At 48.6% G+C, this 27,060-nt stretch overlaps 1 protein-coding gene across 10 annotated transcripts in view; it reads right to left on the reverse strand.

The window, feature by feature from the left end:
* Nucleotides 1-6,394: 6,394 nt before the first annotated feature.
* The window catches only part of LOC133346662 (transducin-like enhancer protein 4), a 67,339-nt gene continuing 46,673 nt past the window's right edge, over nucleotides 6,395-27,060 (reverse strand). For 2 of the 10 annotated variants that reach the window (XM_061558415.1, XM_061558417.1), the window contains exons 9-20: nucleotides 20,752-20,871; nucleotides 19,899-19,952; nucleotides 19,052-19,210; nucleotides 18,724-18,859; nucleotides 17,724-17,932; nucleotides 16,691-16,767; nucleotides 16,045-16,294; nucleotides 15,286-15,533; nucleotides 14,735-14,882; nucleotides 13,935-14,085; nucleotides 13,264-13,340; nucleotides 6,396-11,209 (exon numbers count right to left, since the gene is read on the reverse strand). In XM_061558415.1, the coding sequence (XP_061414399.1) occupies nucleotides 11,102-11,209; nucleotides 13,264-13,340; nucleotides 13,935-14,085; nucleotides 14,735-14,882; nucleotides 15,286-15,533; nucleotides 16,045-16,294; nucleotides 16,691-16,767; nucleotides 17,724-17,932; nucleotides 18,724-18,859; nucleotides 19,052-19,210; nucleotides 19,899-19,952; nucleotides 20,752-20,871 (1,737 nt within the window). In that variant the 3' untranslated portion in view covers nucleotides 6,396-11,101. Of the gene's footprint in view, nucleotides 11,210-13,263; nucleotides 13,341-13,934; nucleotides 14,086-14,734; nucleotides 14,883-15,285; nucleotides 15,534-16,044; nucleotides 16,295-16,690; nucleotides 16,768-17,723; nucleotides 17,933-18,723; nucleotides 18,860-19,051; nucleotides 19,211-19,898; nucleotides 19,953-20,751; nucleotides 20,872-27,060 lie in introns of all 10 variants that reach the window. The other 8 variants (XM_061558423.1, XM_061558421.1, XM_061558419.1 and 5 more) reach the window with 7 other exon arrangements.

Here is a 27,060-nt window from a genome sequence, read left to right on the forward strand (position 1 = left end):
ACTTCTGAAACCACAGCCGGATTTATAGGAAGGAGACAAAACTGGGTATTTTTCCCACGGTCCAAACTTCCAGAGGCCCAAACAATGACAACGATCCCCGAGTGTAGCCTGAACGGACCGTAGGGGCAAGTGCTGTTAGCGAACACCTATGAAGGTCGGCACGGCACACGATGGGGTGGGTGGCCAGCACCACGCCTGACCGCCTTTGTCTCTCTAATGGCACTGTTTTTTACACATCACACTAGGTACTCAATTCTACCTATAGGGGAGGCCCAGGACCGGTTCAGATAATTGACACTGGCGCTGGCCGTGAGCGGGAATGGAACTCGGGTTAACCAGAGGGGCACACACACACACAACAAAACGTATGTTTTTTTTAAATAATAAAAATAGCTGAAATAAATCTGGCTGTGTCTCCTAACTCATATCTATGCCTCCCCCCCCCATACACCCCTTCACCCAAATCCAAGTTGCTCACCTCCGCATCCGCCTCCTCATAAACAGGCATCTGACCGAGTGGAATTTTACAAGTCGTCAGTGCCCTAACTGCCCTTCCAAAATTCCCAAAGCGATTAAACGCTCCAGCGACCGTGAGTCACGAGGGAAACATACGCGCGCACGACGCATAGCCGTGTATATCAGAACGAAAATTGGAAATGGTAAAACGCAAGTGGGTTGGGTAAGGACTGCTGGTGTGTAGGAATTATTTGTCCGACACGCTTGACGTTTCGCCCTATATATATACATACGAGTAATTTATTTTTCATACAGTCACAGTTTATGTATCGATGCACGTGTGTTGGTAGCGGCAGAAATGGCTTCAGCGAGGGTCGTGGGATCATGGCCCAGTTCGGATCGAACTCGAACATTGATGGTGATCATTGTGATCGTCGTCATCATGATGCCTTTGTTATCTTCATCATTATCATCGAACATTATTATAAAGTCGTCGTGTTATAAATATCAACAGTGCCATCATCATGATCGTCGTCATCACCACCATTATCAGTTATCGTGGCTTTGTTATTGTTGTTCTCAATATTATCATGCCATGGTCATGTATGTAATATTGTCATATCATTGATCTCATCATTATCGTCGTCGTTTTAATCGTGTTTTATCCTGAATCATCATGCCGTGGTGAGGCTGACACGAAGTCAACAGTATTCATTATGGAAATACTGGTTCGCGCCATAGGAATGTGGAATTGGCACGCGCTGTCTGAATCAATCGGTACATCCATCTAAGCAAAGTGACCTGACCTGCGTGACCTTGTCTCGCCCCGTGATTATGAATGAGAAGCACGTGGTTTGATATTTATACTCGTTCGGGGAACAACAGAGATCTATATTTAGCCTTCCAGACGGTCGGACTAGGTACTGTTAGCGAGTGCCTATTAAGGCAGCCAGGGCAGGCCGTGACATTTTTACACTCGAGCACGGAAGCTCATCATTTTAGGAAGAATCGTCGTATGGGGAGGGCCAGGCTAAGTGCGGAAAACAATTACAACCGGCGTTGTGAATCGTGGTCATTACGCAGGAATACAATGCTGTGTGCAAATATAAACATTCACCATGGAGAAATACAGGCTACTGGGGCAAGTGCTTGTTAACGAGCAGCCTATTCAGTTCGGCAGGAGGGGCGAGAGAAGGAAATGTGGCCAAAACCCACGCCAAGCCGCCGTTGTCTATCCGATGCTGATATGTACACACCAAGCCATGTATGTACTCACTTAAGGCCGAGTCGACCTAGGGGAAGGACGCGTACTGGTTCAGATATTTGCCACTAAAGTTAGCCGTGGACGGGGATCGAACTCAGGTGGCTGTGTTCGTAGCGTCGTGCGCTACCCCATCTGCATTAGCGTCTCTCTCACAAAAGGAATCGCATACCCACAAACACGCACCTTGAGGTCAAAATAGCCCTACCGAGTTATATAATGTCAAGTATGGGAGATATCCCCCCCCCCACCCCAATGTTCATAGTTCGTTTCACCCTCCTCCTCCTCCTCCTCTCCGCATGCTCATCGCGTTTAACTGTGTTCAGGTCACCCAGAGGGGGTTTTATCATAATTTCATTTTATATTTCATTTTATAGATAGATAGATTTTTTTTTATATTTCTCTGCCGCTTAATGGTGCGAAGCCGGTCTATTCGGGACGGGCTGTGTAAGCGACACGGAGAGCAGTGGAGTGAGGGAGAGTGAGAGAGAATGGGAGAGAGCGCGCAGGAGAGCACTGGGAAAAGGAAAACGACTTTATCTAATAAAGATCCGGGATGTATCTCGATTCGTGGAGCAGCCGGTCTCTCAGTCGTAAAATCGAGCGTTCAAATCCCATCCACCGTTGACTGGGCTTGTCATGGTCATCGCTGTTAAACGTCTCACTGAATATCTTCCGGGCTGCTGGTAGACTGGAGTAAACGGCACTCCAGTCTACCAGTCACGGTCATAGCGAGATGCGTACCGACTGTGGTGTGCCGGTTGAGAAAAATCACAAAAACGTTATCCGGACAGAACCCAGCTGAATTTAAAGCGTTATCCGGACAGAACCCAGCTGAATTTAAAGCCCTGATCATGATTTGCGCCGAGTGAGGAGTGTACCTCTTGGAGCTTTACAAGTCACTTCACACGTGGCTGTTGCGACCAACATGCCTTTCCGAATAGAACAGTTTCCCGACGTGGTCGTGCACTTTAATAGCTGATACAAATGGTACGCATGGAATATAATTTTGGGGTTGAAGCAGAGATAGGCAGTCAGTGATATCGATCAAGTGTATATCCGGCTATAAGAACGTGGCATTTCCACGAATATTAGTTCTCAGAGCTGCCAACGGAGATAACGATGATAACCACCCAAGACTCATATTCTTGGTTCTTTCGGTAAAGTCACGTAGAAGGGAAATAATAAAATATTAAAAAATAACAAAAATAATTATAAAAAATAAAAATAATATTGTATTTTATTATTTCCCTTATACGTGACTTTACAGAAAGAACCAAGAATATGAATCCCTGCTGTCACGAAAGCTTTAAATCGAAATTCACCCAAGACTCGTTTAACATTCATTGTCATCGGCCATCATCAATCCGCAGCTGGACGAAGACCTTCCCAACCCCTTGCGAAAATCTATCACTCCCCGCGAGAAGACTCGTAAACGTGAGAAGGTGGATCGTGGTTGGTCTGGAGGACTGCATTTTTTGAGAAACTCTGCTCTAGAGTTTGCAAATATCGCACTAAACACACCACGCGTTTGGGCGGAGTGCCAAATGGCAACATTGAGACGCAAACGGCAAAATTTGAAGCAATTAAGAGACCGCAGGTGCAGATATATTGATGCTGCACCCTAATCGCTCATCACATAGCAGCCAGTCTTGTGATAACACAACAAACGCAATAAATACACTTTCACAAATAAGTCTGGTTTCAGTCGAGGTTGTTGCAAGGTTTGTCGAGGAGGCAATTAACGCTCCCGTATGTATGCAACAATGATTTGGAGGCAAACGAATATGCCTGTTTCGAAGGTCGATGTCCAAGGCAAATGTGCTCCTTTTAAATGCAGCCTTCGTATGCGTTGTTCTGTCATACCATTATCCATGCACCTAGCCACTAATCCAGCCAGACACCCACCAACTATAATCCAGCCACTTAGCCGGGCAGCCAGCAACCCAGCCACACATTCAGCCAATTACCCACCCAGTCACTTTTAGCCACACTCAGGCATTCATCTTAGCCGTGAGCCACATACACAACTACCTAACTCGCTACCCATCTAAAGCGAGTCACATCCTCAGCCACCATCTTAGCCAGGCAACCGGCCAAGACACTCATCCAGCCGCTTACCCACACATCTATCAGTCACATACCCAGCTACCTATCCAGGTACCCAGCCACCGAGTCACCCACTTATCAAGACGACACTACCCACCCATATACACACCCAAACATCCACGCAGCCATTGACACGTCAAGGCAGATACATACCTACCCACCCAGCCACCCACCCAGTCATCCAGTTATCAATTTACTTAGCTAGACATCTGGACAACTGCTCACCCAGCGAGCCACCTGCCTACAACAGCCACACCAGTCACACAACCCACTCAGCCAGGGAGGTATAATGCTAGCCACTGACGTAGCCACCCACTGAGCCCCCCACAGTTACTCATCCACTTCAGTCACCCACTCAGCCCCCCCCCTCCAGCCCCACCACCTTTCTGAGCGCCGTTCATGCGGTCGGGAATCGAACCGTTGACTTTGAGAGGGGAAACATTTCAGTGGACTCCATCACCACCACGTATTCCGAACCTCCATCCCCACTACAATCGCCACCCTCACAGCAGAGCCCTGTGTTGAGGGGCTGGGGAGGGGGGGGTGAGTTACCTGTCGGCTGGAGTGATCATTATTAAAGGTGAGCGGTGGGGCGCGCTGATGTGCGCAAGTGGCGGTGCTCCCAGCGAGCGCAATGAAACATTCATGGGGGCAATTTGTTCGCGCAGCAGCTGGAGATGAATATTTAAGTGATACTTAAATAAATAAAGTATTGCGTGTGCACGCCTGCACGTTTTGTTTTGAAATATGCAATAATAAAATAAATTAAAGCAAAGGCAAAACAGTGTGTTTGAGCGGGGCGGGGGCCGTGCTTGGTAAGCGGATGGGTAAGTGCTGGTGAATTTGAGGTTAAGTCTTCGTTTGATGTGGTGAGATTTCGTGACATTTTGGGTATCGATGAGTTTCGGTAAACTCTGGAGAGTTGTGGGTGAGTGAATGCTGAGTACAGTGGTGATTATTGCCGAGTGTATTTGCAAAATACCGTTTGGTTAAAATGTGGTGCGTGTTGGTAAATGTTTTAAGTGCTTGTAAGTGCTCGTGAGTGCTGGCGAGCGTTGGTTGGTAAGATGTCACATTTTGGGGTAAGTGCCGGTAAGTATTTTGTGGAGTGTTGGTAAGCGTCGGTAAGGATGTGCGTGTGCTGGTGAGTGCTAGTGTCCAGTGATCGCTGGATAGGGGGACTTCGTGATCTCGACTGAGCTCTAACACTGCGTCGTTCAGTTGATAAAAAAACCCCATGGGGAGGAATCGTCATCAGGTGGGCTGTGATGTGTGCATGTATGTTGAACTTCTTTCGCACAGTACGCCGCCAATCGAAGGCGCTAATCCGACGTGGTGTGAGTTGAGGCTGTGGTGTAAGCGATCGAGTGCTTTGGGCCCCATGGGTCGGTGGGGGGAGGACCCTGGGAGGTCCAGGCGCCAAGTTACGAACGGGCGGGGGGAAGGGGGGATTTGGACAATGGGGCCCCATTTCATTTCTCGCAAACAGGGGAGCACGTCAACCACGCTACGCCGACAGCTCGGTGTGTGGGTCCGTGTCGAGAGAGGGGTGAGCGCGTGTGCAGCAATGGAGCGTGTCATGTGGGGCATGAGCCAGAGGTTGTTTGCAGAAGAATATTTGAACTGAAACTTATCTTAGATTACATTCATTTGTAGAGGAAACTAAGATGCATTGTCTCTGGAAATGTTTCTACAACGAGACGCAAGACACGGGACCTGGTCCATCGACGCCCCCCCCCCCCCCCCGTGAAAGCCGACCCTGCTGCCCGCCTGTCAGTGGGCCAGGGCTAGGCTCGCGTTGGATGTGTAAAGGGAGTCCGAGTATTTTAAGTAATTACACGCTGCTTGTCTAACGTGTGTCATGTGATAAGACAGCGCTGATTCATATTATAATAGAGACGTTGTGTCGTGCGTGTGCGTGTGGTGCTGTGTTCGATTCCCGCTCACGGCCAACACCAGTGACAATTATAATTATCATCACTTATCCCGAGTCTGTTAAGGCGATGTGGCGCAGGTTTCAACCGTGCAGGCGGTGCAACTGCCCCAGTGCCCACAAGACGGAGGCGCCGATGAGCCAGGTAACGAAAGGCACACTGGGTGGTGGGGGGGGGGGTCCATATCATTCCTTGCACTGGAGCCCGTGCCGACCAAACTCGGCCACTGCGGAGAGAAGATCATGGATGTGTCCCTGTTTAACGGTCCTTCACTCCAGCATTGTTTGTTGCTCTCCGCTTCCCCGGGGTGGGCGAGGAGCGGTGAGACCCACGCGGCTCCCGAGATGATGAATCTGTGTCGATGAAGCTGCACTGATTCACTCTTCACGGAGGCTGCGGATGACTTGTCCGTAATGTATTATTTTCACACCGCCACACGCGCCGCTTTGCCGTGTCCCAGACTTGTGTGGCAGGGCAAGCCGACTGACATTTGGACACTTCCCATTGATTAGACAAGCATATTTAATTATGGAAATGAACGCACTCTGAACTTGACTTCTCTCCAACTCAGACCTCATTTACCGAGACGTTTCACGACTTAAAGCACAGACGGCTCTTGATTATTCGGCGGTAATGTGAAGGGGGGGGGGGGGACTGCCCAGATAAAACAAAACAGATAATGCAAATCGGATATGTAAATGAGGCTCCGGCTATACAAAATAATTGTTCAGCTTCGTAAAATGGACATGGAGATGGAGAACACGCTGCCCGTTGTGACTGTCAACGTATCAGTTTACTTTGCGACGTGTTTGCAGTCGTGTGCGCATCGAGGCCCATACGTTCTATTCACGGCTAGGCTCTGTCATGGTCTCTAACACAGCTCACCGCAGGTTTGCGTCGCTCAGTGGCTTGCAAAGATGCCAGAGCGGCTCAGCAATGGCTCGGCTCACGTTCAGCGCGTGGAATTATTGAGCATTGCTGGAACCGTGCTCAGAGGCGGCGCGTGACTTTGAGCCGGCTCACTTGAGCCAGAGACAAGCCTGAACCGAGCCGTGACTAAGAATACGGGCCTGAGACTTGGACCTCCGACGGGTGAGGAGCGGCTCATAATGACGCCTGGGTGTGCAATTAAAGGTGCAAATGAGCCCGGGTAATCTGCCCACTCCACGGATAGTCACAAGATCACTGGAGCATTGCCCCTGTGCTCTAATGAGCTTTGGCCCACGTTCATCTTCGTTCATAATCCTGCGACGGAAATTCCACATTCATATGGCATCGACGCGGTTACCTGTGCCTTCACTCCTCACGAGCTGCCGTGGAACATTTCTCTTAGGTTCATAATGTAGCTCCTTTTGTAATAGAAATAAAGCACTTACATGCCGCACGTGCCTGATGCTTGTTAAACAAGTCTCATGTGATAAACAGTGCCGATTCAAATTACGAGTGACCTGTGTGTGTCACGTGAGGTAGAGTGCACACTCAAATGAATCAGCAGTCTACACATCGCATGGGATATGTTTAGCAATCATCAGGCATGTGCAGCAGTTAAATTTGTTTTATTGCACCAGAGATACAATGTTAAATTAAGATTTTTTTTTTACAAAGTCGTGAGCGAGGACTGAACTTGGAATATTCTGGCATGTGGCATTGCCCCCTACCCGCAGACGAATGCCTCTGGTCACTCTTGCAAACAAGCCTATTCTGATATCGCGAGTTCTCACATGGTTAAACAAAAATAAACTTGAAACATTAACTACCCATTGGACAACGGTTGCATCGATCACCGATTGACCAAGTGATGTTCCCCAAGACGAACCCCAAAGGGACCACGGTCCGATCGATCCTGGTTGGGATTTGAACTCGCACTCCTTATGGCGGAGGTGCAGCTGCTTCTATCAAGCACTTTGCGCGCTGGCCCTGGTTTCCGCGCGAGTTAATTCTTTTGCCACGAATGACAACCGACAGCCCTTTCGGAGTAAAAACAAAAACCCACCTTACTGGATACACAGTGAAAACAATGTTTACCATTATAACAGGTGTTGATTTATTGTTGTTATTTTTTTTATTAACAGGGTTCCAACTTCCCATATTAGTGATAAAACATATTGTACAAAACAGAATGCCCTGTAAAATATTCAGACCTGAACAAATACATCCTCTCTGAAAGCTTGCGGTATTGATCGTAGTTGTTATTGTGTTGTCTTTTTTTAATTATAACAATATTTATTGTTTTGAAACTAATTTATTTCGGCATTAGGGCATGCTTGCATGGCTTTCATATCGCGTCCATCATGTACACTACAGAGGATCCTATAGTGAATGCACGCACCCACGCACGTGCACACACAAACTATTTCTCATCCAGGTCATAAGTTCCACTATTCGGCGACCGACGTTTATATTTTACAAAGTGCCGGCGAGCACACAAAACAGCGGGGGAGGGGACCCCAAAAAATATCTGGAGACAAAAAAACAGAACGATACTTCTTGATGTACGTGACGTCTTTTTAACTTAACATTCCTGACAGATTATGGTCTCCGATGGTGCAGGAACTGTATTTTCATCTTGCTTTAAAGCAAAAACCTTATTATCCTGTGTGTGTGTGCGCAAGTGTGAAATATATGCGTGCGTGTGGAGCGAAGACGCAGTGGTTCACGCACTACACCATGAACCCGATGACCTTGATTAAATTCCCAGCCACGGATAATTTCAGTGGCCAGTCGCATCTAAACCGTTCCTGGACCTCCCATAGGTTGAATCAACCATGAATGAGGACATGGTGTGTGTGCAAACATGGCAAAGGGGAGGCAAAGGCGGATGGCCATAATGCTGGCCACACGACACCACCATGTGCTGTGCCAAGCCTTAATAGGTGCTCGGTAACATCACTTTACCCATCAGTCTATGGCTATACAGGAATCTTTATTGTTGTCCTAACAGATGAAAACAAGTCCTTGTTAAGCCTTGTATATAGATGTGAGCAGTGGGCATAATTGTGCGGGCATGAATTTATTTATTTAACAACCACAAATGTGGTAGAAATAATTCACCATGGGAGCTAAGATATTTCTCAATATAATATGGATATATCTGGTTCAGGAAAGCAGACCTACTTCACTTTGCAGGCAGTAATAATGCCCTGGCATTCTGTGCCATTTTATCACCCTCCCTAGCAGACACTTTTTGATAACATCCGTATATCCGGTGAGGTACAGCCGCAGAAAATAAAACGTATGCCCCCCATCTGCCAGCAGAAATCTCACAAATGTTAAAATTATCAAAACGCGGTCCCATATCACCGAGAACCACTGGCCAAATAAAAGCTACTGTGTTTTTAAGTCTCTCAAACCATGCGTCTCAAGCCATTGAAAGAAAACCAAAATTTCAAACTGATCATTGTGCAGAATGTGTTTTTTGGGGAAGAAGAGAAAATTAGAAGAAAATTAAATATATATAAACTAATCCCTTTCTGCAGCAAAAATGTTCATGGCCCAAGCACATGGCTGCTCTAACATCTCTCAAATCTCTCATTGCATTCCATCGCACACCACCTGACCCCACTGGCACACAAGGCCGCCTCTCGTCCGAGCGGCCGATAATCTTAATCCGTAATCTCATTCAGCAGAGCCTCCTCCTTGAGGGCAGTTATCGCTCAGAAATATTGCAGCTCCGCCCGTCGTCACCCGCGGGGCCGATGGCTGCACACAAACGCAACAGGATCAGGGTCTGACGGTATCGTGGCAGTAGACGGTATCGTGACAGCTCGGTGGCCTTGGCCCGGTGGCCTCGGCCCGGTGACCTCAGCCTGGTGACCTCAAGGGGCCTCGTTCACTCCCCCACGCGCTCGCAAGACGCCGGGCGAACGTGGCTCCCGTGCGTTATCTAGAGTGCCGCGCGCCGCACCCCTCTAACATCAACATCGTAGCCTTAGATGTTTAAACAAAAAAAACCAGAGAGAGAAAAAAAGTGTCAGCTTTAGTAAGTTTTCATCTCTTTTTTTCTTGTCTTTTTTTATTATTATTTTTACAATTAATGTTATAGTGACCGCTATTACAAGACCAGAAGTCTACAATGCTAAGCTGAGAACAGTTATCTTGCACGTCTACACGTTATTTTACAGCTTTGTGTAATGAAGCAAAATGTTAGTTTGCGAGAGTTACTTTTGATCAAAATGCTACGGTATGTTATTAATATCATCGTATTTAGGTCCACTCATTTTGTTCAGTACAAAAAAATGAAATTCTCTTTTACGTAAAATTATTTTATGCTGTCTCCTATAAATTATGACAAGAAACCCCCGGCAGTGAATGCGAGTGAGAGCAGAGTTCTTGGTTTGTTGCCAAAAGGCGTCAAGCGAAATTCAGCCAAACAAAGACTCCCGTGTCTTGGGGAAAAGACCGATTTGCGGTGCACAACCGGTAACCCCCCCCCCCCCTGCCCACCACCGTCATGCACAGACGACTTGAAAAGTGATCTGATTAACCGCAAAGCTCCCTGAGTTTAGGCATCAGCGACCGCCTCTCGAACGCAAATGAATTCCCGTGGAGTCGCACCCCTCGCGCCACACAGCTAACACCTTCGGTCCCACGTCCATCTGCCGTCGCCCCCTCCTCCTTCTGCTGCTGCCGCTGCTGATTATAATGTACGATTTGTTGGCCATTCCTCTTGATATCTCTTGCTGAAATTCTTTTTTTCTTTATGCAGCTTAGAAACAAGTGCTCAGCTGAATCGGCTGAGCTGTGTTCTCTCAACGTCGGCAGTGCCGTATACAGTAGATGTGCAGTCATCATCGTCAGTCGCTGGCGTCATAATCATCAACTTCATCGTTGTCGGAGAAGTTCACAGTGAACTGTGGGAGATCAGCCACATTCTCGTTCCCAGGGTCATCGTGGAAAAAAATGCCCGTCCCAGCAGGATTTTGATTTCCATTGCTTGCCAATATTTAATTCCGTGCATGTTTTTTTTTTGTCAATTAATTCTTATCAAATTAAAAACTTTATTTTCATTTTGATGATTTTCATTATGTTTCAGCTCAGCTGCTCAAGGTAGGATTTCTAGGCTCTACGTGTTTTTTGAAATAAACAAATTTTCAGGGGACACAGACGTCTCAAACTCATTGGCATTGCTATTTACAGCTCTCCGGCACTGTGCGTGTGCGGCCACGCGTCCCAAGCGAGATCGGGTCTCTGCTCTCGTGAACGAGTCTGTAACGCCGCAACGAGCCCGGCGCTCGGAGGCCGTCGTGACCCACGCAGTCCATGACAGGTCAAAGTTCATCGCCTTGCAACCACCCCAGGCCCCACAGCTCAAGTCCAGCTGGAGAAGAATGGCAGACCCGCTTCAGTAGATCACCTCGTAGACAGTGGCCTTCTTGTCCCCGGAGCCAGTGACGATGTACTTGTCATCGCCGGAGATGTCACAGCTGAGCACTGACGACGATTCTTTCGACTGTAACAAGACGACAGACAGCAGTGTCATTGCAATATTTCAATGGCTTTTGGTAGGGTACATTCATAATAATGCCCTTCATTCAGTAAAGGCGCGCTCCTCAATGCAGGGGAGTCCTGCATTGAAATATTTGGACAATTCCATTTGGCATGTGGGAGGAAACCAGAGTACCCTGAGAAAAGCCATGCATATGAGATAAGGACCAAAGCAATGCTCAAAGGGTTCAAGTATCCATTGCTGTACTATTCTTTGACCACCTAAAAGCCCAATCCTACAAAACCTGGTACTACCCATCCAGGGATTATTCAGACTCAATCCAACTTAGCTTTCGAGATCCGACAAGATCAGGTGTATGCATGGTGATTTGGTCAAAGGGAACATTAAAATATTAACCGGCGTTAAAAAGTTTGCCAAGAGCTGTTACGTGGGACACGGCGAGGGTGGTAAATGTTCCATGCGCCAAAACATAAAGATCCCCTGTGTAATCTTCGTTTCAGTTTCATTTGTTTGGTATCGCCCTGTGAGCCATTTGGCTCTTGAACTGGGTGCAACCGCAACAAACAAAAACCAAAAACATGAACAAGAAAACATCTTAAAGTGACTACGTCACTGCGCAAACAGAAAAATCCAGGGCAAAACTGCAAAGTCTTTCAGAAAAAAAGCACCGTACACCAACGCTGTGTGCAAAAATTCCAGTGGGATGCAAGTCAAACAACAACAACAACAACAACCACAAGACAACTTAGATTAAAGCCATCATTCTAACTTCATACTACAACAAACATGGCCAAACCAACATACTTTTGAGGAAAGTGCTCTGAGCGAGCATCTACAAAGGCTGGTACAGCACATCAGGGGGTGGGTGGTCAACCCCATGCCTGGCCACCTTTGTCTCCCCAGTGCTGACATTTTTACACACTGCACCAGGTACTCGTTTGAGGCTGAGCAGTGGCCATGAGTTGGAATCGAACTCGTGTGGCCGGGTTTGTAATGCTACACTACTGCTCCATAGCCAGATTGTCATGCAGCCATGCAGCTGTTGAACATTTATCATGGAAATCATCTTCCAGTGGCTACACGGCTCCAACTTGTGACCCAGAAATGTTTTTTTGGGTTGTAAGATTCCACCAACACGGCTATTAATAGACTCAATGTTAGCTGTGGTTCTTTTTAAAATATTTTAATCAGGAGGAAAAATCATATCCTGAATTCTGTATCGACTCTCTGTCTTGGCTTTGGACACAGAAGAGGAAAGTCTGTATTCAAGTCGATCGTTTTGAATACTTTGTCGACAAAGCACACTGCTCCTGTTCTGTATAGTAAAATAAAACAACGCTTTTGTATGCCACGGACTGAGACTCGGGGTTTTGTGGCGATTGCTAGGAAAACAAAGTCACGTTGGTGATGAGAAGAGCTAACTGTCGTCACGTGGAATAAAAAAAAAGGACATTCTGATATTGGCTATGGAGAAGACAAACGGGCCACTGTGTGGCCTGAGAACTTGGCTCGACGTCCGGTGGCACGGCTGGACGGCCGGATCAAGGGGGGCAGGGGGCTGCCAAGCGTCGGGCACGCCCATGTTTACGAACGTCTGGCCGTCCCAGCACGATCGCCATTGCTCGAGGAGCGCCACATCGTGCTAAGCTCCAGACGGCCGGGCCGATAAACCCGCGCGCGCTTTGACCTCGGCCGCGTTTCTGCCGACGCGTCTTCGGGTCGTTCCGCGTGTCGTTCGGTACGACGTCCGACGTTTCGTTCCACGCCACGCGCAAAATGTTGCGCCCGACGATGCATGGTGCGTAACCCCAGAGCTATGCAGCGCAACCGCCAAAACCCATACGGGGTTTAATTTCGGCCCCGGGTCTGTATAGGTCAGCAAACCGGAAAATATTTCCACACTCAGATTTAGTACACCTTTGGCTATGGCTGTGGCTACTAGTCACATACTATCAGCCAGTCTCACCGGCGACCTGGAAAATATTCGGTGATAAATTAAGCCTCTCCGCCGACCCACCCCGCCCCTCATCCTTTTGTTGCAAAACCACCATTCTCACCTGAAAGATGCTGGCCCCATACGGTGTCCTCCAGGCATTGAGTAGGTTGTCCTTGCCCGTGCTGACGAACCACTTGCCTGCACAGCGCAGAGTGCGACGCCATGTCAACGATCACGCATTCCGCCGACTTTCAAGTGCACACACAACAATCCACCAGAAATTCAAACGGCGGCAAAGGCACGCTTGATGAAAATTGCACACGTGCATATGTGCGCGTGTTGTACGTATGTTGAACTTCTTTCGCACCATACGTATCCAACCGTGATAATCGGAGGTGCAGGGGAAGGACAACAAACTGAATACAAAAAGCAGTTCTAAAGAAATTCGTTTTAAAATTTTGTTTCAAATGTGCATAGCTCCAGTTGCTTCCTAATGTCAGAAGAAAAAGCATTCCAGACGACCGCAAAAACGCATCTGAAAGCGCACAATGCAGTGACCGTCTTTGTTCGATGGCAAGTCAAAATCCGCAGCTGCGAGGATGACCGGAGTTTGCCTGATGGTTTATGGTGCTTGACGACATCAGCAAAGTATCGTGGTTCATTTGTGGCAAGCACTTTGTGCGAAATTAGCACGACCGTATCATGTTTTCGTTCAGCAACCAGAAGTCAATGCAGCTCGGTGAGCGATATGGGGGGGAGGTGGGGGGGACCATTGTCTTTGTTTTGCCGTACCGCAGTGGGCGAACTTGAGTGAGAGCACGCAGCTCTCATGCAGGTGCAGCTGATACTTGTCCGGTTTCATGCAGTGCAGCACCTCCACGTTGCTGCTCTCCATGCCCACGGCGAGCCACTCGCCCGTCGGGCAGTAGCCCAGCGAGAAGATCTGATGGCACGTGAACCGGGGGGAGAAGTTTTACGATGATTGTAACTACACTGGCGAAGGTGATGGTTGTGATTACAATGATGGAGACGACGGTGACAGTGATGATAATGGCGGTGATGGTGATGATGGTGGTGGTGTTGGTAACGATGACCATGCCATCGACTGTGCGAGTGACGATCGTAGTTATGAAAATAGCCAACGATGCTGGTGACCCAAGTTCATCAGAGTGAAAGAGTCAGTGTTCTACAAAGCTCACTCGAGCAATGGGCTTCACTTATTGTCCAGTCAGTGGCATAAATCCCATGTTCCTATGAGCAGCTTCTGCACAGGACGATCTTTGTTCATATTGCTCCAAGGGGTGCAGTTTCAGCATTTCGTAATCCCAGAGCAGCAGCAGGATACAATGATGCTGATGATGACGACGAGCTTCATAGCTCATCGGATTCCTCCAGTATATATACATATTCTGATTCTGACAAATGTTGATGTTGTTGATGACACTGGAGCCAAATTCAACTTGGCAGAAGCCTGAAGCCACGCTCTCACAGCTGAGAACTCTGCTAATACATCCAACTGAGCAACTCTGTATCCTGGCCTTGACAATGGCCATGGCAGTGGCAAATGGTGGTGATGGCGTAAAGGTGCTCACCTGTGAGGTGAAGTCGTGCTGCTGTAGCTGCCGTCCCTCGCGCAGGTCCCAGGAACGCACCGTGTTGTCTAGGCCGCCCGTCCACAGCTTCATGCCGTCGTGCGAGATGTCGATGCAGCTGGCACCGTCCGTGTGGCCCTGGAACTGCCTGTGATGGGGCCGCGCGCGCGCGCACATGGGAGCAGAGGTTGGTCAATGAAGCTACGTTTCCCTGTCCAGCACGAACATTTTCTTCTGCAAACTACAGCCCTTTACAAATACACTGTTGGACAAAGGCCAAGGTACTATATATCCGTCCATCTATGTAATTGTCCATCGTACGGCAACACTAATATTTTTCACGAAAACTACCAAACCTCTAAAAGAAGCACTACGAAACTTTCCCAGATGAGACTCTCTCAGAGCCTTGTCCGAGGCCCCATCTGAAGCCCTCTGTGAGGGCCCCACCAGATTTAGAGATTTGAGGCTCAAGGCAAATTGCACCAGCTCTGCACCTGTAGAAAGATCGCGGATTGGTTACGTGCGGCCGAGACCCAGAGCGCGAGCCTCACCTGACGAGCGTCTGGTTGTGCAGGTCCCACACGGCGATGTTGCCGTCGCTGCAGCAGGAGAAGCACACCTTGGAGTCAGGACTGATAGCGAGCGCGTAGCACGCGGGCGCCGACGACGTCAGCTCCGCCTTGATGCGCGGCGTCGGTGCCGCCAAATCCCAGATGGACAGTGTGCTCGCCTCGCCGCCCACGATCAGCGTGCGCCCGTCCGGCAGCAGCTTGCATGAGCGGATGTAGTTGTCCCGGTTCTGCAAGGGTGGGTGCGCGATAGGGCACCGTTCGATGCGAAGCCACTAAACGTCCCGGCTTGACAGGGAAAAGTCCCGGTCATTTCATGAAGGCTCTCCTAATGTCCCGAAGCATTTGTGAAGAGTCGGGATTTTTTTTTTACCAGCTTAGAATCGTCGGGACTCGTCCTCGACTCGAGATATGAGTGAAGCGGTGCTACCTGCGTAGTGGGCAGGGATGGCAGAGGACTAGGTGGGGCCTACGAGCGGTAGTGGAGGCCAACGTCAGAAAGAGTGGAGGTTACTAGCTGCGTGGGCATTACTAGTGGTCGAGTAGGCGTGGTCACTAAAAAGTGGGCAGGGCTGACGGAGGAAGAAACATCCAGCTGACCATATATATTCTGGTTGAGCCTCTTTGAAAATTGGCCATTTTAAATGAAATGGTCATTGTTCAGCGAGCCCACATGGTGGTGGTGGACGATGATGGAGGTGGTGATGTGACGTTGGGAGATGGGGTAAGCGCGGCACTGACCAGGCAGTCAAGCTGCGAGACGGGGCTCTTGCCGGCTGGGTCACGGATGTCCCACACCTTGACGCACCCCTTGCCCCCCGTGTAGACGTGGCGCGTCGGGTTGCTGATGGTGACGGCGCACACCACCTCGCCGTGGCCCAGCGTGCTGATCTGCCGCGCGTGACGCGGGATCCCCGGGCCGATGAGCGCGTCGGGCGGGAATGGCACGGGCTGCATCTGCCCGTCAGCGCTCACGTGGAACGAGTACGCCCTGAGGGGCGCGTGCGGAGAGACAGCGAAAGGCGAAATGGAGGATTAGAGACGCCTGAATGCAAGGCGCTGGCTGGCGGAGAATACGGAAGGCAGAGCAAAAAAACCAAAACAACCCCCACGAAGAGAACGCGATGTTGCAGCGCACAGAGATAAAGACGCCACACATTAATTTGAAATATACTTTAATGAGAAAAAAAACATCACAAGACACAGCGTATCCATTGCACGACGGTCCCGAGACAGGCGTTGGCCGAAGAGCAAAGCGACACCGACAAAACGCGCGTTCCATCAAATACGCCGGTGTGCGCGCACGCAAGCCCGCGGTCCCATCGGGGACGCACGGCACCCATGCGATCGACAAAGGTGCCGCCGCAAGTCCTGTGCCGGTGCTTACGGTTTTCCGCCGGGGATAGAGGCCAGGCCCGAGGGGATCCCGGGACCCCGCATGTGGGAGTGGGGATCGAAGCCGACCTGGGGAGGGGGACACAAACGACGGCGCGGGGCGTGAGCGTTCTACGTGGAACAATGGTCAAGCTCTCTTACATTTAGATATATTTATAGATATTTAGAAAAATTTAAACAACCTATTACAGGGCAGCCTTTAATGACCGATCAGACTCGTTGCTTGGAGAGTATGGCTTAAGTGCCTTTGAACTATACTGCACATGTCATATGATAATGCACTTTACTTGAAATCTTACGTTCTATTTTTAGACTTTAATTGTTAACTGTGAGTGATTGTTTCATTTTCGTTTAAGGTTTTTTTGTTTTTTTATATTTCGACCCTGTTGTTTTGAACGGTTATCAAATGTGGCACTGCATTGCTTTTGTGTTCCAGATGTCCTTTACAAAGAGACTTTGAGTCTCAAGGGGCTTTTAGCTGCTTTTAAATGAATAATGGATATTTATTGATTTGTTCAACACAGGTGCATCGACAGCGGTAAAGAGCCCATCTCATAGTCGAGTGAGTCCATGCGCACACTCACGTACACTCACGTACGTACAGATTCACGCATGTGGGCTCAGCTCGACAAAGACCCCCCTCCCACCCCCCCCCCCACTATAGCCTTGAACAGACTTTTAGGGCAAATACTCTTAGTGAGCACCTATGAAGGCCGGCACTGCACACCAGAGGGTGGGTGTGAACACCCCCACGCCTGTCCGCCTTTGTCTCCGCAGTGCTGATGTTTTTACACACCGCACCAGGTACTCATTTATGGCCGAGTCGATGTAGGGGAGGCACAGGATCGTAAACCCACACATAGTCACACGCACGTGCAAGCACGTATGCACACCCACATGCATACACGTGTACAAACACATAAAGACAAAGATCCGCCGTAAAGCCTTGACATACTATTGGGGCAAGTGCTGTCAGCATGTACAAACACACAGACACACAAACGTTCACACGCGCGAAGGCTCACCATGGGGTTACGTCCGTAAGCGGCGGCGGCAGCAGCTGCCACGGCGCTCATCTGCGGCGATGCCAAGTGCAGGCTGGCGTAGGCCCCCGCGGGGCTACCCAGCTCGCTGCCATTCATACCCGCGTGCGGGATCATTCCAAAGGGGCCCGGGTAGGGACCGGCGAACGGGGACCTCAGGGCAGGGCCTGCCCACGTACAACCACCACCACCCAAAAAAAAAAAATATAGAAAATATGTAAGATTCGTCAATACAAAGCGTAAACAAGATCGAACTAGAAGTCTCAGGCGTTTAGGTGTTGAGTGTGGACGCTCTCTTCTTAGTTATCAGTGGCAAATGCAGTTAATTGACATAAGAGTGGTAGAAGTGTGAGCTTTTGATATCGTTGCGACGTTTATCCTGGAACTATAATGAAAATGTTGTTCTTTGTACGAGAAGACCTCCTGGTGAAATGCTATTAATATTACTATTCTCACTCCACTTTTATTGCCGTCCTGTAGGTAAGCAATGTCTGGGATTCCAAGATCAGGAATGACTTCAATAAATTAAGGAATTATCAGATGAGCAATCAAACAAATGAACAAACAAATTCACCCACGAATGAATGAACAAATGAGTGAATAAATCTTGACTTAAAAGCTTCCGTGACTGCAGGAATTCATATTCTTTGGGTCTTTCGGTAAAGTCACGTAGATAGGTTTGTTCTTTTCTTTGAACCGATCTACGTGACTTTACCGAAAGACAAATAAACGAATGAATGGACATGAATCTCGTCAAGGAGCATAAACCATCACGCAAACTCGGGTCATCCTCGCAGCGGCTCTTGGCTAACCATCGAACAAAGGCGGTCACTGCATTGCGCGCTTTCAGATGCGCTTCGGCAGCCCTCTGGAACACTCTTCCTTCCAATGTTAGGAAGCCCCTAGAGAAGTTGAACATACATACGTAGGAATAAACGAAAGTGCGATTGCACGAGCGGACGATTTTGTGTGCAGCGCATCTCACCGAGGGAGTCCATGCCCGGGGGTTTGCCCAGGACGGGGCGCAGGCCGGGCGTTCCGCTGGTGCCGGGCGTAGGCGCGTCACTGCGCGGAGTCGGCGTGTTCGACTTGGACATGGGCGTGTTTGATTTATCGTTCTGTGACGCCGAGAGACAGAGACAGAAAAAGCGCACGCACGCACGCACTCAACAGCCAGCTCTTCAACAAAATCACGTCATTGTTCGCAGTGCGGCTGTATTGGTGCGGCAGGTGGCGGTGGGGGGAGGGGGTGGCGGGGGGAGGGGGTGGCGGGGGTTGGGGGTTGGCGGTAGTGGATGTGCGGCACCTACGTGGCCCATGTCTTTGGTCTTGGAGGAGGAGGGAGTGCTGCGAGAGGAGCCCACGGACGCCGGGCTGTTAGGGGCCACATCGCGCTTGGGCAGCCTCTGCTTGTCGAGGCCGTTCTCGCGAGGCGAGTGCGACGGGCTGCCCCTCGGGGACGATGGGTCCTGCGGGAACGAGGGCGACAGGAGGGACGCGATGTTGGCGGGGGAGTACGACACGACGGCCATCGATGCGACTGCATTTTTTTTTAAGGCCACGAGGTGAGGGATGGGTAGGGAAGGTACATAGGCAGTTTGGTGGGGAAGGAGGGTGGGTTGGTAGGTAGGTATGCAAGAATGAGGAAGATTGGAAGGCAGGCATGTAGATTTGTAGGTATGCAGGTGTTTGGATTTGTGGTAGGTATGACTGTTGAATTTGTATTATGACTGGAAAGGTAGGTAGGTATATACTTTAAATATATGTACTGTGCCACAAAATCAACAGAAAAACAAGAATGCGATAAGATGTAGTGCCAAATATATAATCATCGGCCATGAGCAATCCACTGCTGGACGAAGGCCTTCCCAAAACGCTACAATTTTCGATGGAAAATTTGGAAAAAGTCCGTATATATGTGTAAAAACAAGACAACATAAAATAGTAGCAATGCATGGTGCTCGAGTGAGGGCTTGGATGAACACAGTTGCCCTCTCTCCATCAACTGTGTATCATTTCAATATTGTAACATTCTTTAAGACAAAATTATAAACTAGCGAAGGTGCTGAGTAAAGGTCTCCTAGTGAGGATATTTAAGAAAAGTATGTGAACACCGACACGCAGCAAGCTCAAAATCTGTGCGGCTGTGAAACCGACCTCGTTGGAAACGTCCACCACCAGGTTGTCATCGCTCTTGTCACCATCGCTGTCCTGCGAGTTAAAAATAAAGTGCGGCGTTTGGAACACGTGCAGCATCCTGCTAAGCATATTAAATGTGAGAGGGGTTAAGCAACTGGTTACTTAACTTTTGACGTTTAAACATTTTTGTTTACATTTTTTTTTATCAATGTGGTATTAAGAAAATGCTTAAGGCTAAAGGTATTTATTTTGTTTAAACAACATGCTTGAAAAGAGAGTTTTGCATGGCAACTGATGGTCGGTTTACAAACACCCTGCAATAGGCCTCACAGAAGGATGTAAGACTGAATACAGAGGTGGGCCCTGTAGAGATCCTAGCTCCAGTCCCTCCAATAGGCATGCGAACGCTTTGCCCTCCTTGTGAACTGTCACGATACAGGGTCACAATTTGACTAAATCATTACCTTTCATGAACACTCTAGGAGATACAATTACACACTGCATACCAGATGAGAAAAACATTGATTCTCACACTCACAATTTGATGCATCATCTTGAGCACGAGAATGTATTTTAAGTGTTGAATCAATGCACCCTTACATGCCTACCTTCAAACCTGTTGCGCAAATCTCTGTCCCCACTTTCAACTCCGTAAGAACCCATGAAATAGGCAACGTTTATACAAAAAAAACCCGTCAGCTTCCTATCTCAGCGGTCCCCGACTGCAAGCGTTTGATTCAATAATCGATGTCCGTTAGCTATATATATATTTGATAAACTGGCTCAGCGGCGAGCCTGCTGACCACTAACCTACCCGGCTGGCTTAATCAAATAACAAATGTCAAAGGGGACTAAGCCAATGGCCACATACGTATCGGCTGAGAGAGTCCTTGTCGTCAGCCTTCCTCTTCTTGGAGTCGCTCAGGTACTCAGAGGAGCTGCGGTGTTTCTCTGTGGCGCGCAGGCTGTCTGACGGCGAGATGGAGTTCGTCTGCAGGCACCGCAACACAGAAGGGGGGGGGGGAGCACAAACACAAAGCGTCAATCAGATAAATCATCCATCGTCGGCCATTTCACCGGCACGTCCATCCAGGCGCTCTTGAATTAAGCGTTATTATTTTACTTAAAATCCAGTGGTCACTGCTTCGATTCGATCTCCCTAACTCGGCAGATTAAACAATGGTGCCAGTTTTTTTTATCTCCTCCGCCTCTGTCCAACCAGCAGTACAACAGGGTACGCAGCAGTTAGTGTATTGGCAGAATGTGTGCGGTGGAGTTGAAGTGTGGGTATCCCCACCTCTTCCAACATGTCTAGCCAGAATGGATAAGTAGGCCAAACACACTCTTAGAGGGGTTCTCTAGAGGGAACTAGAGAGACTCCTTGCCTGCTCACACAGTAGCGTGACCAAGTAATTGCAGGGCTGCACTTTTACTTTACTTAATGTATAATTTTTTTTGTAAATTGTAACTTAAAAAATAAAATTAATGTTGGTCAAAATTACATTTAGGGGAACAGCCCTCTTACGTTACACAAAGGAAGTAGTATGGATTTTTGACAGTGAGGCCGAGAGAACACTTTCAGCGAGGCCGATATCAGCCGTGTCCTCAGCCTCACCTTAACCCCAACCCTAACCTGTGCAGGATGTCCCAGACCTGCCTGATTACACGTGGGCACACATGGGGTGCCTAAACCCGAAGGACTGGCACGAACAAGTTTGGAGGCCTCACAGTGAAGTTGCCAACACTAAAATTTATTTTTACCACATAAAGCAAATGGCATGGAGCAGTACAATTAACAAACAGCCAGTCTTTTGAGTCTCTAAATGTGCCTTGACATGGACTAGATTTTTACGTAAAAAAAGACATCATGAGACTCAAGGCAAGGATGGCAGCACATTGACCAGCAATCACAACGACGGATAAATCCGCTCCTTTTGTTCTGTAGATGTTTTGGGGGGTTTGGCGATGCAGCTTTCGCAAGCCACTGAATTAAGCTACCCGAAATGCCATGTGACTAACCAATGAAGCATTAAAACCTCAAGGGATACGGTAATAAAAGATGACGGTTCTATTTTCCATCTGCCAATTAAAGAGCGAATGGTGCGCGGGGTGGCCCTTTGTTGTTGGTCTGCGGGCAACATTTAAAAGATTTACAGATTATCAATATTTTTAGTTGAAGAATACATTTTGTGTGAATGTTTTGTTTCCTTAAACAAACTCTCGGATATTTCAATTCTTACGTTCTACGCATAATGGACATAAGTATCTTGGCAAGACATGCCTGGCTGGAGGAGTTGGCTTCTGTTTTTGAACATCTGCCAGAAGCATTGCGAGTTCAGGGGCCAATGCGCATGCGTGTGTCAGAGTGTATGCGAGTGGATGTCTGTGTTTGTGTGTTTTAATGTGGTCTAATGGTTTTAATCATCACTGGTGGTGGCCGTGAGCGGGAGTCAAACTCGGGTTACAGGGTTCATAGCACAGTGCAGTAACCGTTACACTACTGCTCCCCGATTATCTGAAGCTGCCCTGAGCCTCCCCTAAGTCGACTCAACCTAAAATGAGTGCCTGGTGTGGTGTGTAAAGCATCACCACTAGAGAGACAAAGGCGGCCGGGCGTGGTGCTGGCCACCCAGCCCCTCGTGTGCCGAGCCGGCCTTCATAGCTGCTCGCTAAAAGCACTTGCCCCAATAGTTTGTTAAAGCTACACGGGAGATCTTTGTATCATGGTTTTGAAGGCAACATCCACTCTCTCCACTTTGGCGACTGAATGCATTTTTCTCATCCTCTTGCCTGTCTTTTCAGCTCCGCAATTTGACGGTTTAATTTTCATCCTTACATCACGATCCATCGGGTGAAAATCGCAGTCGGCCGCACCCCCGTTCTTTCTCCTTGCATGGTTCTGATTATCTTTCAACTGCTTCTCCAATCAGATAACAAAACACCGACCTCCTGACCCCGGCTCTCACACCCCCAGCTCTGCCTTAGTCTGGGTTGGGAAAATCCAGAACTCCCCCCCCACCCAACACTCTTGTCACTGAAGACCTCCCATGGCCCTGCAGATAAGGTTACACTCAACGGGTGGTCTTGCTCATTTGGTTAAGGCTATTTATTTTTTTAAAGTCCCACAGCATGTAAATATATGTGGAATGAAACAGGAAAAAAACATATTTAAAAATATCGCTTAGGAAAATAAACGCCACACTCGACTGCTTGTTTGTGCATTTTGCCGAAGCCACGACATGGCAAGTTGCCCCTCGAATTACAACCCGGAGCTTCATACCCCCATACCGGGCACCAGGCGCATTCAACAGCGTGGAAAGAACAAACACCAGCGTGTTTGGGGTTTCATGGCCTGCTGCAGTTGGCTGGCCTCTGGGTATTTCAAGCGTGATTATTAGTTTATCGTGCATGTTTGTCTATTTCTAAATAACTTGTTTTCTCAACTCCCGCAACCGTTCCGCCCACAATCACCTGCAACCACAACCGCCGGCCGTGGGGCTCGCTCACTCGCGGGCAATTTTCCGAGGTTAAACGGCTTTGCGTTTTTAACTTCCTTTGCGCAAATTGTCTAAAAATAAAACTTACACAACATCGTAATGTGTAATGGCAAGAAGAACCGCCATACCCCCCCCACTCCGTTGTGGACGCCGATGCACGTGGTGTGACCATCAGCACAAGGTTCAAAAATCGCTCAAGGCCTCTCGCTTAGTCAAGACCGTAAAAGGCCTCGTTTTTTTAAACAGCCATTTCAAAGTGACCACAAAACGCCACTTTAACTGTGGGCCTTTCCGTAATTTTTATTTTATTTTATTTCCTCGCGAAACTCTTGACATTTTTGCTGAATAACCGTGAACCAGTAATGAAATTGGCACAGCAGCAGTGCTCAACAATCGCACAAAGTTATCGGCCAAACTGGTATGCCGCCGTGGTCTGGTAATTTAAAACCAAGTGTTTTCACAACTGAATTTGACAGGAATTCTTTTGGCAGGTAACAAAACATGGTTTGCGGTTTCTGGTTTCGGAATGGAATGGAATGTGGAAATGGCATGATGGCATGCCAAGCACAACTCCAAACGTACCACACAGCTCCCCCCTCACACACACACACCCCTGACCATTGTTTCAGCCAAATGCTCTTCGTAAAAACAAACCCAACCCAATCCAGAATGCCCGCACACACAAACACAGACTTGAGCATAAACGCACACTCACCCATATGTATTGACAAACGTAACCACTACTCTCACGCAGCATGCCATGTATGCCCAATAAGAAACAGACAATCAGGCCAATCTTCTCTACTATAGGCACACAACACAGGTTATAAGGGCCTGGTTGTCCTTTTCGGAGAAGATTCTTACGATTCCTTAAATATTAGACACGTAACGATTAGGGTTAGGGTTAATTGCCATGATTCACAATTATAATTCGAAATAAGAATCAACATTGTTCGTCTTGTTTTCACCATATAGCTTATACAGTACTGTTTGTCATTTTTGCTGTCCCATTTCTACAGTTGTGTTCGCCTGTGGGCTAAATGTAACACTAGCACATCATTCACACAATTTGAAGCACTATCATGGGCACGACAATCGCTTTTAATCGATTAACCGAGACCATGAAAATATAGCCAAGTCCAGGCTCAGACAATCTAACAAATCTTACGCCAAAATAAAATGCCTCGATTTGTGCCGTCATCGTTGCAGGACTTGCGACAATGATACCAGGACACCGAAACAATCATTACCTATATACATGTATAAAAAAAACCTGAAGTTGCATATTAGAGGTGGTGACTGATAGTGTGCCGTGAGTAATGAGGATTTGGACAGGTGGGTCCCACCCACATCGCAGACCGCCGAATTGTGCTGCCTGTTGTGCACGGACACCTTTATTTCAATAGCTATACATCAATGAATAAGATCAACGGGCTCACAGCGACATTAAAGCGTTACTCTAAAGAGCAATGTGTGGGGAGGCGGCAGCGTGGGCTTGGTCCGTTGGCCAGCGACAGTGATGATTCACCTACATGCACGACGCCCAGAGAAATCTGGCATCGGACAGCAAACCCCAGGGAACAGCGCGGCCTCCAGCCGATTTCAAACGGCAGCATCCGTGCACTAACGCGCACCGCTTCCTGAACCGACTTGAGGAGGTTCACTGAAGTGAAAGAGCCAATGAGCGTGGAGGAACACTTACATGTGCACGCGCGTACTTTTAAATACCAGGGGTGGAGCGATTGAGCCGCTCTCCCGCTCTAGCCACCAACCCATTCAATTAATTGTCGTAATTTGGGGTAACGATTCGAACAAACGATTCTTGTTTTAACGCTGCGGTGATGGACAACGCTTAAAGCAGCTGCAGGGTTCACGTGATCAATTACACACAGCGTGTACAAATCACAAAAATCAGATTCTTACAAACGTGAATAGGTCCATGTGTCGTGAGCTTAACTATTGATAACAATGAATGCATCGTTGCACCCCTGATTTTATATACATACACCCTATTCCGAATTCTATCAGCAATAAAACACTTCACCAACAAACATGAGGACCATTCATCAAGGTGGTTACACTGCTGGGGCTAGGGCTATCAGTAAACACATGTTGGCATGGCACATGAAAGGCAGTGCCCAGCCAACCCTAACAGTGCGGCCACGTGTGGCTCCTCATTTTCGATGCCTATCGCACCACCTGCCCATTTCAGGCTGAGCAGCCCTAAGAGATGCTCAGGCCAGTTTCTGCAGTTAATTTCCACTCGTGCTGTGCTCGTATTTTGTAGAGCGGTACGCGAATCACTGAAGCCATCGCTACCCACGTGCGTGTCAAAGTGGTACATACCAACGCACACTAAAGCAAACACAGGTCTGTACACCGGGGGCGTAGCTATCGGGTGTGCAGGTGGTGCAACTGCCCCGGGACCTATGGCTTGGAGGGCCCCGGACGCCCTGCTACGAAGACGCGGGGAAAGCAGACATGGGGACCCCATTTCATTCCTTGTGCTAGGGGCCCATGCCAACCACACTACGCCATTGCCCTGCACAACCCTTGTAAGGAAGAATGAGTGCAACCACTTCTAGTCATCGGGTGCTTGGGGGAAAGGGAAGGTAGGTGCAGGGTGGGAAGCCAGCGGGTCATGGTGACCCCGCTATTCCTGGCCACACAAAACATTCCACTCACACGTGTGTGTGGGAATTCAGACGGGGCAGTTAGACACACACACAGGCGCTGTGACGTCACCCACCCACGTGGGACGGCCAACCCGTGCTATTGGTACATGGGGGGCAGGTTTCTATGTGGAACGTACATATGTACATTATCAAAACTCAACTCTGCTATATCAAATACGAGCTCCATATCTCAAAGATTGTTCGGATTCCCGCATATTTGTAAAGTTTCGTCTCGGTTTCACGTCTGGACCCAGTCCGCTGGTGCTTCAGCATTTGGTTTGGCTCCACTTCGCCATTGCCTATTTCCGCAGAAACATTTCCATAAAAACAGCAGTTTAAATAATGGGCCCTAACGCGACATCATTCCAACTACGAGCGCCTTGACGTGCTCCAGCCCCTGCCGCAGAGGGAAAGAGCACGCGGTGTGAGGATGAGTGGACGGGGATGGATGAGTCGCCGGCCGACGTGAGTTGTGGCAGAGTGTGGTTAGCGGAAGGTTGCAGTGGGGGGTGTTGGAGAGGGAGGGGGGCAGCCGGCGGTAGGTTGGACGGTTGAGGAGTGAGGTAAGCTTCTGCATGTTGGCACACCATCCACACCAAAGCTTTACACGGCACCCTTAAACAAAGAAATAAACACCGCCCCTGGGGAGTGTTGACAAGTGAACTCCTTAATTAGGATTTGAGGAGGTGGGGCCAAAGGAAGCTCGTAAAGCAGCTCCAATTGTTAATGGAGGAGAGGTAGGTGGTGGGGAGAAGTGTTTTGGGGGAAGGGTGGTGGATGGCGTAAAGGGTGGGGGGGGGGCGAGGTTGTGGAGCATGTGGGGGTGCTGGGGAGGAAAGCTGCAAGAAGAGCGAGAGCAAAATGGGCAAAATATTTAAGTGCCGAGTGCCATGACCCATATAACAATGCTGAAAGGCTCTAAAAGCACCATCCCCCAATGCTGTTGCCACCAAAAATCCCCTGAATTCCAAAGATATTTTATCTGAAACCAGCAGCACGGCATTACAA

The sequence above is a fragment of the Lethenteron reissneri genome, chromosome 24 (assembly GCF_015708825.2).
Source record: "Lethenteron reissneri isolate LAM-NWPU_2019-01 chromosome 24, ASM1570882v1, whole genome shotgun sequence".
NCBI lineage: Eukaryota > Metazoa > Chordata > Hyperoartia > Petromyzontiformes > Petromyzontidae > Lethenteron > Lethenteron reissneri.